Consider the following 14,941-nt stretch of genomic DNA (forward strand, 5'->3'; position numbering starts at 1 on the left):
AAAGCTAAATAGAATGAGGGTTGATGATCTCACCTGGTGCCCGAAGCTTGGCCTGACTGGAGGACCGGGCCAGCGGCAGACTCTGGCGGAGCCGGTTCATCCTGTTGAATCCAATGGGCAGGTCCGGTTCTGACATGGTTTCTAGATTCTCTGCAGAGGAGAAGGTCACTCGGCTGGACTGGTCCGCTAGAGCCGACTGTGGCGGACTGAGGCGAGTCACTCGAGGTGTCCGAGTCTGAGACGATAGAAGAAAAACTGTCAAGTTACAGAGTCCTGAGTCCTCGGCTTACTTTCCAATGTGGTCTTCAACTTTCTGCCTCTATCTGTTCGGCTGCGAAATATTTCAACTTATTTAAGTGGAAATTCTCTTCTCCGTGCTTTGTTTTGGTGCAAGACTAGAAAAGACCCTTCCAAGGTTAAAAAATATATATATTTATATGAATGGTAACTGCTGTTCAAACATGCAATTACAAAGATAATAATAGATTTTATGAAGAAATGTATTTACAATGACAATGATGTCATCCTGGATGTTGGCGTTCGTTAGCTTGTAGCTAGCTCGCGAGCACAAAACAAACAAAAGGTTTCTGACAAAAAAAAAAAAAAAAGCCCTGACGTGGAAGATTCTGCTGCTAAAAAAATCTAAGCTTGCATGGCCATCTAAAAATTAATTAATTTTTTCTTTTTATTTGTAGGAATTTTTGAATTTGGAATTGATGCAAAAAAGTTATGGGAATAAACCTATGAAAGAAAGGTTTGTGAGTGAATAAAAGTAATAAATACACTCTAAAAGTTTTTTGTTTCTTTTTTATATATGTTGAAGCATTTGCCTTTTTTTGCTCTCCCTTCATACGCTAATGGTGTTCAGGGGCCTTGGTATGGTACAGTTTGGGAACCCCTATTCTGGACTAAAGGTTCTACACACTTAAATAGTCCTTTCAGTGCAGAAGAAGCCATTGACAAATTTGGAGGTGGTTAGTTGTGTTGTGTTTCAGTGTATCAACAACTGGTATTCACTCACATGCTTGTTATTTCTTGTTGCTTTTCCTTCATTGATGCTTTTTAATGGTCCCTGACCCGGTCGACTCGGTCGACCCGCTCAGCACGACACCAGAGCTGCATTTTTGGTGGATAAATGACCTTCACAATACTCAGCATGTGGTCATAGTATGCAAGTGTCATTGATAAACCCTTAAAAGTCATTTTTTGAAGCCATTCTGTTTCTATTCGATTCTTAATGCTCCTCAAAGATCCACTGAAGGCAAGTGTGACCTGATCTGGTGTTTCCCAGCTGAGACTGAGGCTGAAGACTCATCCCAGAGAGCGCGAACAGAGCCGCTGCTTTTGTTTCCTCGCTTCTGTTCCGATGATGATACGAAGCTCAGAGGAACACAATTATTCCCCAATCTGAGGGTATATTTTTGCGAAGGGCTTAGAACCCTTCAGTGGAACCGAACTCAGGCTTCAGGCCAGAATGACTTTGCTGCCGTCTGCAGTCGGCTGAGGAGATTATCCAGCTCTGAAGACACAGTGTTTACATTTACAGTAGCAAACATTCACGAGTGGAGATACGTGATGAGAGATTTAGAGCGGAGAGCAGCCCATCATCACGACACTCATTCCACTTCATTTACAAAGTGTTGATTAACATTAACTCCCTTGTTTCTTCTTCAGCTTCACAATTCTCTGTCTCACCTGCTGTTTTACTTTCACAAATAACTCAAATTGCCTTTCGGTTACGACAAACACTCCACTGTGTGTTGTTTTTATATTAACATTCATAGTTCTTTAAGATAAAAAATCTCATATTTACATCAAGAACAATTCAAATAAATCATATCTGAATGAAATATATCTATTAAATAACCAATATTTACCGTATTTTACATCCTTTTATTTCTTTTTGTCCTTGCTCATTTTTTTATGGTATTAAATATTTAATTTAATTGTTGTATATAAATGTAAATTGTACAGATGTTACTCATTTCATGAATGCTGTTGTGTATTTATAATTGGTAGTATTCAGTATTATTGACTCTATAGTTTTTATTTTCTCTGACGCAATTTGTTGTATTTTTTAATAGTTTTCCGTATTCTTAAAGTTGTCTCTGACAATGTTATTACTCGCTCGAAATAAAAGATGAAGATATTTCAATGAAAAAATGAGGACATGTTGACAACATTAGTTAATTATATTTTCGTCGTGTTCATTAGTTCCATTTAGACATAAGGATGTTTTATAAATTTGTTTGCATGCTGTGTATTTATTAACTAACATGAAATTAGTTATATAACCGAGGTATTCTTTTCTAGTAAAGTGTGTTATCACTGCATTAATCATTGATATATTTTCTGTGATTAATGCCAAAGTTTTAAGGGTTAGTAATCATCAAGGGTTAATGACAATACATTGGGACTATGCAAAAATACATTTCTATACATTTTCTCATGTTGTCCACAAAGTTTGTTTCTGTCGACTTTTTATTGGCGTGAATGTACAAGCTTGTGTTTATTAAGCAATATATCTTTTTAACATGGAGCCAGCTCTCAGAACAAAGGACAAACAACAACAACTATGGTTTGTACTATGAAGTCCCTGCAGACATTTCTGAGGAGTCATCTGCTATGGTTAAAACTTCAACTGGAAAGTTTGCTACAAGAGGTTTTTTAAAAGGACAGCTATACAAAAACAATTGAGGTTGTTTAGTGAAAGCTCATATTGTGGACATGTTTTTTTTTAATTGTGACTTTAGTATCTATCATATGAATGTATAAACATTTCTACTCTACATTTCTGGCGATGCTTAAGAGAGATTAGATCTTCCTTCGTCCTTAAAAACTTTCCATGAACGGCTGAAACTTTTACCTTTCACAATGTCATATTAAAAGGGCTCTGTTTCAGAAATAGGTTTCAATACATTCTTACTATTACTTATCCCCGAAATCTTGGTTGTTCCACCTTGAGATTTGCAAAAATCCAAGGTCAACCCTGAATAGAAACAATTCACATTCACAGCATATGATTGGAAATCTAGGTATAAAGATAACACTGCTACTGGAAATAAGAGAACCAGCTAATGGAAATTACAGTATAAATCTAATTGTATCTGGAAATTAAACATATGAATAATCTGTGACCTTTAAACCAAAATTAGACAAGAAGATAACATAAACCTTTAGTCTTCCCACAGTTTGAACACTATCTACAGCATAGATCGCACAATTATTTACAGCTCATAAAACATTTCCAGATGATAGTCCAATCTTACTGCTGATTTGCTCAAAGGTAGCGTGCTCGGATGTCAATCTTACAACGATGACGTCAACCCCCCCTCCACGACTTAAACGCAGCGTCGCACAGAGCTGATCACAATGACGACAGTAATGGAAAAATCCGGCTATTACAATGAAAACTGGGAGAGGAGACCTCAGCGGGATGTGCAGCAACATCATCACAAATGCGACACGATCGACATGAAACAGATGTTCGAAAGAGAGGGGAAGGAAAACGGAGAGTTGAAAAGCTGCAGCTGAAATGTTTGTGTGTTAACAGCAGCGGCAGAGGCGGCGGGTGTTTAAATCCTCCTGACAATCCTCTCTGTGCGTTTGAGCAAATCAGCATCTCTGTGTGTGTATATGTGGAAACATATTAGCTTTATCCACATAGCAGTATATGTGAGAGAACGCTCACCTAATGTCCGTGTTTGTACACGACTACAGTGAGCCAAGCTTTAAGCGAACTGGCAAATTAAGCCGAAGAAGAAGAACCCTCTTGTCATGGCCACAAAAGCACACAGCTGCAGTAGGATTTTTGTACATTAGAAGACACTAAATCAACTGGCAAAACATCAAAATAACACAAATATATTTATGGTTGTTGTCAATTAAAGGCAGAACTGTTATATTTTTCATCTATTCATTCATTGCTTTCATCAGTATTACTGTTATTTTACTGCTGTTAAATAACTGTCAATTTAATGGTAAGTATTTAGGATTCCAATTGTTGAGCTGCCACATACGAATGGAAGTCGACGATATTGCCCTTGAAACTGGGCATGAGATGAAGGCGTTTAGAAGATGATAAAAGGCAGTAGTGAGTTAGAGGATCAGATGACTGAGGTGTGAACAGAGTTGAAGAAGAAACCAGACCGCTCTAATCGTGGAGGCAACAGAATCTAATTCTCAGCTCTCTGCTGCGATGTACTTTATTCCGAGAGTCAGAGGAGATGTTGGCTTATTATGGATCAACCATGAAAACAATATGAACACACATGAGTGCAGGTCAAAAGTGAGGGAAAAACGATCACAGCGGCAAGTGTGAGATGACGATACTGACCTTGAAGCTCCAGTAGTTTGTCTGCGTGACACAGAGAGGGAGAGAGGAGAAGAAAAAGATCATTATGTAGCATTTTTAGATGAATTGGAACGATGACTCAACAGGAAAAAAGGGTGTTGCCTTATGAAAAATGTACTCGATCTTGGTTTGTATTTCAGCTACAATGAAATGAATATTTAACACCCTCAGAGTAGTACTCCAGCTACACCGATGGCTGATGTGAAACACAACAATCAAATTGTGAGGCAAACACATTTTATTCAGATACATTATTCTGCACAACATCTTAAAATTATATTTGCTGTCAAATCCTATACTTTGTATCACGTTTTTTCAGGAACTACACCAACATCTCTAACTTGGAGGAGCTAAGCTACTTTTATACAGCTTTTTTAAACTAAATCATCTCTTTTGTTGAATATACTTCATTATTATGATCAGGAGTGCAGTAAAACAATAAGTATAACCCTGAGAAACAGATTAAGTGCGTTGTTTGTTTCTCTGGTAGAAAAACCGCACCATAAAATCATACAGTTTTGTTTGACTATATCTAAATCCTGCTTCTGTGAATGTGAACTGTCATCTCGCAAAAATGCGACGGGTAGTTGAGCAAATAAACATCTGGAGCTGCTAAGTAATGGGAGCTTTAATAAGAGTGTTGATAGCAGGATAGATTGCATCCCCATCACTGATTGGACTTTAATCACTTGTAATTGGTTCTCTGTCATTAATCACATGTCTAGAGGGACATATGTGGCAATAACACAACTACCAACCTGCTCCTTCTTGAGTCCAGTCTAGGATCTGATCTACTATTAAAAAACCAATGGTATTCATCGGTACAGTACATCCGCAGATGAGGAAACACACACAAGGCAGTTGTACTGATGTACTTCATCGTGTGAGACTACAAAGCTGTGTTTACTTGTTATGCGGGTACTTTAAACTTAACAATTATATTCTGCAAAAAAGACAAGACAAGTGCTTTTTGACTAAACAAGTAGGTTTTACAATTGTGTATCTGACATGGATGCATATGATTAAGTAATAAATAATATAATACCTATGAAAATACATTGTTAAATCTTCATCGATGATCTATTCATGTAAATTGTGCCAAAGTAATACCATTGTCATGAGTTACTACTGTACTGGTAAATGTATTAACTGAAGGAGCTTTCTTGCCTGCAGTTAGTACAAAACTCCTTCAACTGAGAAAAATCTCTAAATTTAGGAAAATGATGTCATAACATGATCTGGAGCTTGTAATCCATGCATTTGTGTCTTCTTGTCTGGACTATTGCAACAGTTTGTTTTCTTGTCTTAACAAGAAGGATCTGTCTCGCCTGCAGTTGATACAAAACCCTGCAGCAAGAATTCTGACCGACTCTAGTAGAAGAACTCACATTTCTCTGATCCTTAAAATTTTTTTTTTTTATTAAATTCTGGTTCTTACTTTCAGAGCTATTCATGGTCAGGCTCCTCCTTACATCACTGATCTGATCCAGCCTTACACCCCAGCTCGGGCTCTGAGGTCTGTGGATCAGAATCTACTGATGGTTCCACGCATACGCTATCGGACCAGAGGAGAGAAATCCTTCCAGGCTGTTGCTCCTAAGCTTTGGAAAGATCTTCCTCTCTCTCTGTGTTTAATGGAGTCTACTGACTCCTTCAAGAAACTTCTTGAGATATTCTTATTTGTGCAGGCTTTTCCTTGATTTTCTGGGACTCCTGTGTTTGACTTATGTGTCTTGGCCTTTTAAAGCATGTATTTAAACTGTATATTGTTTTTGATTGTGCACTTTGTGACCCTGGTCTAGAAAGGCTTTTTTTACAATCACAACGTCCTTCTTATAGGTTCATTTGTTGCAAAATGTCATGCAACCATTTCACTATTCAAACCATGTTTTTTAAATGTTTAATAGTGGAGATGATGCACTACAGGAGTTGTCTTTCATTTTTTTCCATTTTACTAATAATTACTTAGGAACATAAATTCAGCTGTGACTTGACAAGAAGCGTTGATGCAAAGGAACAACAGCTGACATCCAGAGGAAAAAACTACCAATTGGCGTCCCTGGAGAAATCCTATATATTGAGCAAAATGAGATCCCAGAACACTTTCAGCTCCACAGGCTCCCAAACCATTCATAACGAGGATAATTTTCTCCAAATGAGCACAGCCCTCACTAAACTCACAATAACTCTGGCGGCGTCTGACTGGAGGATTAAATTCCAGCAGGTTGTCTTGGAGAGAAAACACAAGGTCCCTGAATAATTAACGCTAGGTGTCGTTTTTACTAGTGTTTGAGCAGCAGATCTGCAGAGACTTCAGTCCGGAGCAACGTTTACTTCCAGTTATCAGGATTATTGAGTCGGCAGAGGAGACCGGCCTCTGGGCTTGTGTGACCCACATACTGATGTTCTGTCGGCGCCCCCTCCCCACAACATAATAAACTCCCTGATTGAGGCCAAATTGTGTCTGGACCCCATTTGCTGGAATTGAACACACAATCACACCTCTGGAGTTCATGTTCATTATAATTCGGGGAGTGTTTGAGACATGATTTCACACTTTGGTTAACTGTGAAGGGAGGAAGTGGAATACTGTACGTCAGACAAACTTTTCTCCAACAACTTCTTGTTTTAAGGGTTTCAGAGAGGGGTCTGACCGAGAGATTTATCAGCCTCAGAAGCCGGACAAGTGCCTCCATTAGTAAGTTCAACTTAAACTGGTTAAGATTATTCCAGTGGACGTATGTTCTTTCAGTTCAACCTCTTTGCGTGACACAAGTGACAGTTGGTACATATGTGTTTTCCCATTTTATGGCATATTAAAAAAAATCTGAAAGCCTGTTTTGTAAAACTCATTTAGGGTTCAAGGTGTCATCTATGAGAAAAATACACCATGATATCACCATATCATATTTCACGTTCTTTGTCCTGCAGTTTTTGCACATAGTACAACACACACTTCTAAGCACTGTCAGGAACCGCAAACCAACTTTTCTTAGTTCACATGGTCATAAACAGGTAATTGTTATGACCAGCAGGTGAACTCGACCACAGAACCTAGATGCTAATTACGGAAGCTACCTTACTTATGGTGCCAACAAAACAGAGAACTTCTGTAAGAACTGATTGGTAGCTAAAATGATGTGTGTTCAAATTGTACATCTATGTTGCTACACCTGCTGTGATTGGTTGGCTGGGCGGCAAAGCATTACGGGAGGTCACTGTAACTGAGGGGAATGGCCTCTCGTATGTAATGTTGATTTTTAAGTCAAAAGAAATGTTGTTCATATAAATGTTCTCCATTGTCTTGTCGTATTTATTATTTTATTATTATTTATTTTTAAATTCTAGTTTTTACTTTTATAGCTATTCATGGTCAGGCTCCTCCTTACATCACTGATCTGATCCAGCCTTACACCCCAGCTCGGGCTCTGAGGTCTGTGGATCAGAATCTACTGATGGTTCCTGAACACGGTTCCGGACCAGAGGAGAAAAATCCTTCCAGGCTGTTGCTCCTAAGCTTTGGAACGATCTTCCTCTCCCTCTGTGTTTGATGATCTACTGAGTCCTACAAGAAGCATCTTAAGACGTTCTTATTTGTGCAGGCTTTTTCCTAATCTTCTAGGACTCCTGTGTTTGTCTCTATGTTGTCTTGGTCTTTTGGAGCACTATGAGGCCTCAGCATAGTGTCACGACTTTGCAGATTTTGTTTAATTCCTGGGGGGTGTTTCAGTACACGACCCCCCTACTGTGGTTTGTCTGGACTGGCACATATATTGTTACAATACATTTCATAGACGCTTAAATATTCTCCTTTTTACTAATAAAAAAACACATGATTAAATACGGAACATTAATATTTATATATAAGCTTCAAAGCGCTAAGAAAAGATAAAGGAGTCAACTCTTCCCAACATTGAAACGGGGCATCAGTTGTCCACATGAGACCACCTGACCCCTGACCAGTTCTGAGGCCTCACATGTATCAAACATGAAGTGGGTTCAGCCACATTCTTCAGGGCACCATCACCCAAGTCTCGTGTCAGACTGGACACACCAGTATCTTGAGCATCAACGCAGCCCTGAGTCACCGAGATCCTCTCGACCACTGACACCAGGAACACGACACCATAGACCTGAGTGGAGCTGGCTCAGTGTTTACTCAGATGCTGCCACACCTCCACAGTCTTAGGCATGAACAATGCAACACACACACCAGTGAACACTCATCCTACGATCATTTCATCTTACATCTCCACATCATCATTGGCAGAACAGTGTGATGATCGGAGCCATGCCATGCAAGAAGGACCCGCTGCAAGTAGCCATCTTTGTACCCACCCACTGTACCCCCTCCGCACACACACACACACACACTGGAACATGTGTCATGCTCTCGCACACACGCATGCCGACACTTCGACTGCAGCAGCGAGCCGGTCCACACCTGACGAATATACACACATTTGAACGCACACACTGCAGGAGTGTCACTCACTGTGGAGACCGCGGAGATCTAGCGTTAGCGTCGCTACTTAACGAGGGGTGCCAGCATCCTTCTCCTCCGTGCGCCTCCCTCCTCCTCCTCCCCCATTTCCATGTTTTTTTTCATCCTCGCTGCAGCCCTGTCTGATGCCCGCCCTGAGGTTCCTCCACAGTCACTCGCCCCCTTGCTGGTAACTGGAGTATTGCCAGATGAGCAGCCAGCATCTCCGTCTCTCCCTCACCCCCTCGCTCCTCAAGACTAACGACGGAACTCCTCCTTCTCCTTCCTGGTGGACGGTGGCTCGTCCTCACCGCCGCCTCGTCTCGGTGGGAACAGCGTGTGCTTCACAGCGCCACTGACCATATGATATCACCCACTTGCCTTATAAGGAGGCAGGGGGTTGCCATAGTGACAGCAGACTCCACCTGTTTCCCAGGCTCCCTCTCTTTTCTCTTTTTCTGTGAGGAGGAGACAGGAGGCCCCGTGTGGAGGAAGAGACGCACAGCAACATGGCAGAGACATGTTTTACGCAGCCCTTCTTTAAAACCTTCTTTTTAAAAGAACAATAACAGAAAGTTATAAGAAATAGTCTTTGGGATACTACCATGAATATGAAGATTAAAGATGAAATGAAAATTTCTCACAGTTTTATTTTACAACATGTTTAATTGTCAATATTTATGATTTATTGATCAATTGATCAATATTTAATTACCTCCATGAGTTATGTCATCTGGCATTGTTTATTTATTCTTAGTCTCAAAGTTGAACTTTCAGGAAAAGTAACAAACGAGTACATTTAGGTGGTGTTATGGATTTGACAGTCGTTCACACACATATGTAACTGTGACAGACGGCGGGCTAACGTTGACGGTATTCAACGCTATGACACAAACACACAAGTTTTGACTCATGATGACTCAGTTTTTGCCATGAAGCTATACCATCCTTGAGTCGTACAAGGTTTTTATTGATATGAATCTATGAGGTTGTTCTATAAAACCAAGTGAAATAAGATTGAAGTCTGTCAGAGGGATGTACTGTCTGTCTCAGCGCTTCTCATGTCATAGTATTTAGACTTATTAAGTAATTATCATTACCTATTGACATCAGCGATGCATCGATCGCAGGCCTTAGAACATTCTTAACCAGGAATGTAAAACTATCCAACTATCAATCAATGCTCCAGGAAGATCACATCAATAGCCATTAAGCGTTGACAGTTGCTCACCTGCCGTCCTCCCGGGGCGGAGTTAGTGGAATTCCCGCCGGGACTGTTGGAGAACTTGTTCTTCTGCAGGTCCAGCAGTGCATCTCTCTGCCGCTCGATGTCCGCCTTGTGGATACTGTTGAGGGCCTCCAGGCTCTTGGCGGCCACAGAATTGTGCCGGCGGTCCAGCGAGGACGACGTGAAGCCGCCATTGCTGTTCTCCAGGAACCGTTTGGCCCCGCGACCACCGCCCGCAGCCAGCGTGTGGTAGTCCCGCGGGAAGTCGGCATCACCAGCTGAGATCATGGGACCCTTTCTCTTCTCTCGACCTGCCAGAGATAGTGAGGGTCAGCAAGAAACACACATTTAACACATTAGAAATCAAAAGTTTAAAGCTCTAGCTTAATGATTTATCCTAAAGTTTTTCAGGCAGATACAGATATTTGCTCTAGTCAAGTGGCTCGGTCACAGATGTGAATCCTCCAGGAGGCGCCGCAGCATGACATTCCTAGTCTCCACAGAGAAATAAATGAGAAGGGCGATAAAACCGACAGACGGGTGGAATTTATGTGGCGCTCTGGGCAACCGTGGTGTTTGAATAGGAGAGAACAAAGGGTCAAAGGTCTGCCATCATTTTTTCTAAAATAAAAGGTACCTCACAGTCAAGTACATCTTTTACAACATTTGCACTTAGCTGTCATGACTCAGCATTCCATGCATATTTTATGGCAAGTTGTTGTCATCCAGACAAGTCAGAAATAAATGTGACTCTGATTTCTTATTTGTGTACCACTCAGCAATCAATGCTAATATTTACCAACTTTGTCACTCGTTTATTGAACTTGAGATACTGAACTTTCCAGATTGGTTAAGAAGCTCTTATGTGCTATGATGTTCTTAGGAATGCTGTAAAGAACATGTTTCCTAGAGTCGCTTTTAGCTTTAGAATATCTTTCACTAAGAAGGAATGTAAGATGGAGCTGACCCAATCTTAAAAGCCCTCTTAGCAACCAAACCAAATGATCATCGTCAGTGAAATTTAAATCCTCCACTTTTCAAAATAATAAATGAATGCTCAATGAAGAAAAAATAAAAGATTGAGTTACACACTTTTCCACACACATCTGCACATATGAGTTTAGAATACTACATGTTAATACTTGTGTGTGTGATAAGTAAAAGAGAATCACACCAAGTTGAAGCTTGATACAGATTAACTTGTAGAAGCGTATAATTCAACAGAGAAACACATTTCAATAATGTAAGCACATTATTCAAACTACACATAAAATACATCAACAACCCTGGGATATTTTCCAGATAATCAAGGAAACGGATGTCATTTAACCCAGAGAGGCTCCAACTGCTACTTTACAGTAAATGAAGCAGTTGCCAAATTAAGAGTAAGTTATTTTTATTTGTAAGGGGCTTTTCACAAAGTGCTTAAACAACAAAACAATATGTAGTTAGAATATATACAAATGAAAAAAAAGGTTAACAGGCCAAGACAACACAGTGACAAACACAGCAGCCTCAAGATAATAAAGAAAAAGCCTGCACAAATAAACAGTTCTTAAGTCAGCGTGTGCACTGTATGTGACTGATGCGCTGATAATGAGATGAGTCATTTGACTGGCATCGATTCAGTTTCAGCACCACGGCGGTGGACAGCTCCCACTAAGAGCTTCTTAAAGGGCCATTAATGCTATACCAGGGGTGGGCAATTAAAACTCTTCAAGGGCCACATTAAGTTCTGTGAATGTTGTTAGGGGCCGTCAAGCAAGAAAGACAAAAGAATCCCTAAAAAAAAGGACTTGTGTCTTTAGGCCGTGACATTTATTAAGCTAAATAAGCTGCAATTTTATTCTTGTATAGATGAGTTTTTTCAAAACATTTCTTCAAGAGAGCAGAGTCCATCATGACATAATAATGGCTTCACCCCTCCTCCAGTCAGCTGTAATCACGCCTGCTTTGTTTATACAACGAGGCCCTTGAAGGTAGAGACTTCCAGGATTGACAACGCTCAGTGACGAACAATAATACTTGACCAATCACAGCAGGGTGTTGTTATGGTAACCAGATTTAATCTCCAGATATATCAGTGGGCGGGAGCACATTTTATGTACATATTTCAATGAAAATAAAGTTTTGTACAAAGAGTACAATAGAGGTCCAATATCTTTTTAAGACACACTTAAATAAACACATTAGTTGCACTTTAAGACGCTTCTTTGGCTTGATCTTTAAGGTACAAACAAAGTTAAAATCTACAGACTTATTTATGTTTTCTTCTGAACAATTCTTCAGTCGCAGTAAAGTATCTGTCTTTGTTAAATGAAGTATTTGTTGTAACAATGGTTCTTGGAAATGAATCTTATATCATTGGAAATCCTGAATATTCCACTTAAAATGCTGGACATGCATCTGTGGGGTGAGCAGCAGAGCTAAGTATCTGGTTTGTGCACGTGAAAAATATTCTGTGCCTATGGCAGAGTAAACATCTTACTCTACTGTTGACTGATATTTGGAGGATTTGTTGATTGAAATTTGAAGAAACAAGACGTGTTGAAATTTAGAATTGAGTAAATTTAACCAACAGGAGCCTCAGTAGTGTGTGAGAGAGAGCGATACAACAGCCTGGCATCTCCTCCTCATGCTGGTCACCAGCCTGGTCACACTCTGCTGTGGGAGGACACTCTCATCCTCTCCAACCAACAAATGTTCACAGGTGCTGTCCATCATGTGCCTGATTGACAGCACCGAGGGGTAACAGTAGAAAAGAGGCAATAGCAACCATGTAAGATTTATTTACAAGAACGACAAAAAAAAACAACATCTACATATTTACTTTATGTTAGTACAAAGCTTTCAAATATGTCAGCAGATGGAAGATAGAAAATGTATGTGTGTTTGAGCTTCAGGGCGAAAAACCTGAGTTGGTTGCGAAGGAAAATGATTTATTATAAATTCAGCGTCTGAGAATGTAAAAGGGAGACTTATATTGCTTTCTGTCTACACCCGTATAACTCATTAGTACATTTTAGATACCGTTTTATCTTGGACAGTCACTTATCTGGACATTATTTACATATTGATGGGTCATCAACAGAGGTGACAGAAGACATATAGACTCATGTAGAGACAAGTATTCACTTTGCAATTTTAACAACCATTATTTTCCACTTTCCTAACATGTTAATCTTTTAACAGTTAAGATAAAACCTTCATATTCTATGTACATTTTAGATCAATAAGCATCCGAACGCTACTTGAAAGATCAGATAGTTTTGACATTAATGTGATGAACAAATTCCATCTGATGCTGACGTTTGAACTCAAACAAAAACACAGCGTCCCCCGGTCTCTACGTTCCACCTGACATGAAGATAAACACTAAGTGATTGACGTGATTCTTAAACCATATTTAACTGTCCGGGCCAGGAGCCAACAGTTTGCTCAAGGCCACATCCAAACATCATTACAGGCTGGCAGGGCTCGTGCGCGAGGGTGTGCACATGGCAGCGGCTATTTTTCACTTTTATAGTCTCATCTGGCTGAGATCTAATCATTCCTACTCGCTGGAGCTTTTGGTCAAATTTGCTCTAAATTATTTCCTCTCTGACTGTTTGATGTTGCTAGCTGAAGGTTGTTGAGTCTGCGCTGGTTTTGATGCCTTTATACGTCAGTGTGTGTGTGTGTGTGTGTGTGCGCTCAGTGATATTTGTATTCAATTCAAGCAGAATCATATATTTCAGAGCCGAACCACTGCCTGGCGGTAAATCTTCAATCTTGTGGGAATCGTGTCAGAGAGAAGGAGAACCAACTGAACCTTTCCGGCAGCAAAGTTTGAAAAAAAAAATTGGCTCTTAAAGAAGAACAAAGAATATTTATGTGACAAACTGTTTTACATGCAACTGACTTAAAACAGAATTTAAAAAACAAAAATGTTGGAAATCATCTTAAATGTAATTCAAACATTTATCAAAGAACATGAATTCCATTTAAAAAAGTCTTCCCAAAGTGCCTAACAACCTAGAAACTCCAGAAAATTAGCTTGGAATAAAACTACAGCCGTGAAGGATGTAGGAATTGAAAGCTTAGTAATTACCATAAACTTGAATATTTTAAATGGAATAAAGCTTGACTGCATGATGGACTCAACCTTAAGGAAAGTGTACTAAGTATAGTTTATTTCATTTTGTTTTGGTGCAGATATCGTGTAAATGCAAGATGAATGGGAAAGGGGTGGTTACAATTTGAAGCAAACCACAAGATGTCACTAGATTCCAAACTCTCACAAGAATATCCGAACCTCCCGGCAGTAAAGCGTCGAGCTATCTCGCAGTGAATGAATATTATTCAAATCCAAGGTGGAAATTGGGTTTCCTCAGCCAGTCCTGCCTCCATCCATCCGTCCATCCTCCAGCTACTTCTCCTCTCATCACATTCTGGATTTAATCAGACTATTAATTACCCGGTTTCTTCAGAAATGAGTGAAAGTAGAAAAAAAAAACCTCTTCTTCCACAAATTGGAGGCGCCATCTCTCCAGGGCTTGAGCAAATTTAAATAAAACCCAAACAAGAGCAGAACGCTGAGCCGCTATATTTGGAACAAGAGCCTTTCTTTGCTGAATTCTAAATGAAGGTGGGGGTTAGGAGGGACCCGTGGATTCTACTGAATTGTTGGTGCCCAGTGGAAAATGTAGTGCGGAATCTATTTCCCTCAGAGGGGTCCCTGCAGCTCTAACAGTGGGAATACTGCAGTTGCGTCATTCTGTGGGAATCATAACACTGAGCTAATTTACTCTACTAATCCCTGACACGTTCAAAATAATGAGAATTCAAATTCAGTCCCTGTAATTTCTTCCTTTTTCCTGCTTTTGTTGTTACATGT

General features: G+C 39.9%; 1 protein-coding gene across 8 annotated transcripts in view; it reads right to left on the reverse strand.

Moving 5' to 3' along the window:
- srcin1b (SRC kinase signaling inhibitor 1b) overlaps positions 1-14,941 on the reverse strand; it is a 37,521-nt gene that overhangs the window by 10,291 nt on the left and 12,289 nt on the right. For 7 of the 8 annotated variants that reach the window (XM_087783957.1, XM_087783959.1, XM_087783958.1 and 4 more), the window contains exons 2-4: positions 10,069-10,376; positions 4,337-4,357; positions 34-235 (exon numbers count right to left, since the gene is read on the reverse strand). In XM_087783957.1, the coding sequence (XP_087640083.1) occupies positions 34-235; positions 4,337-4,357; positions 10,069-10,376 (531 nt within the window). Of the gene's footprint in view, positions 1-33; positions 236-4,336; positions 4,358-8,849; positions 9,309-10,068; positions 10,377-14,941 lie in introns of those variants that run through there. The other variant, XM_087783963.1, reaches the window with a different exon arrangement.

This window comes from Callionymus lyra, chromosome 2 (assembly GCF_982586985.1).
Source record: "Callionymus lyra chromosome 2, fCalLyr1.hap1.1, whole genome shotgun sequence".
In the NCBI taxonomy this organism is placed as follows: Eukaryota; Metazoa; Chordata; class Actinopteri; order Syngnathiformes; family Callionymidae; genus Callionymus; species Callionymus lyra.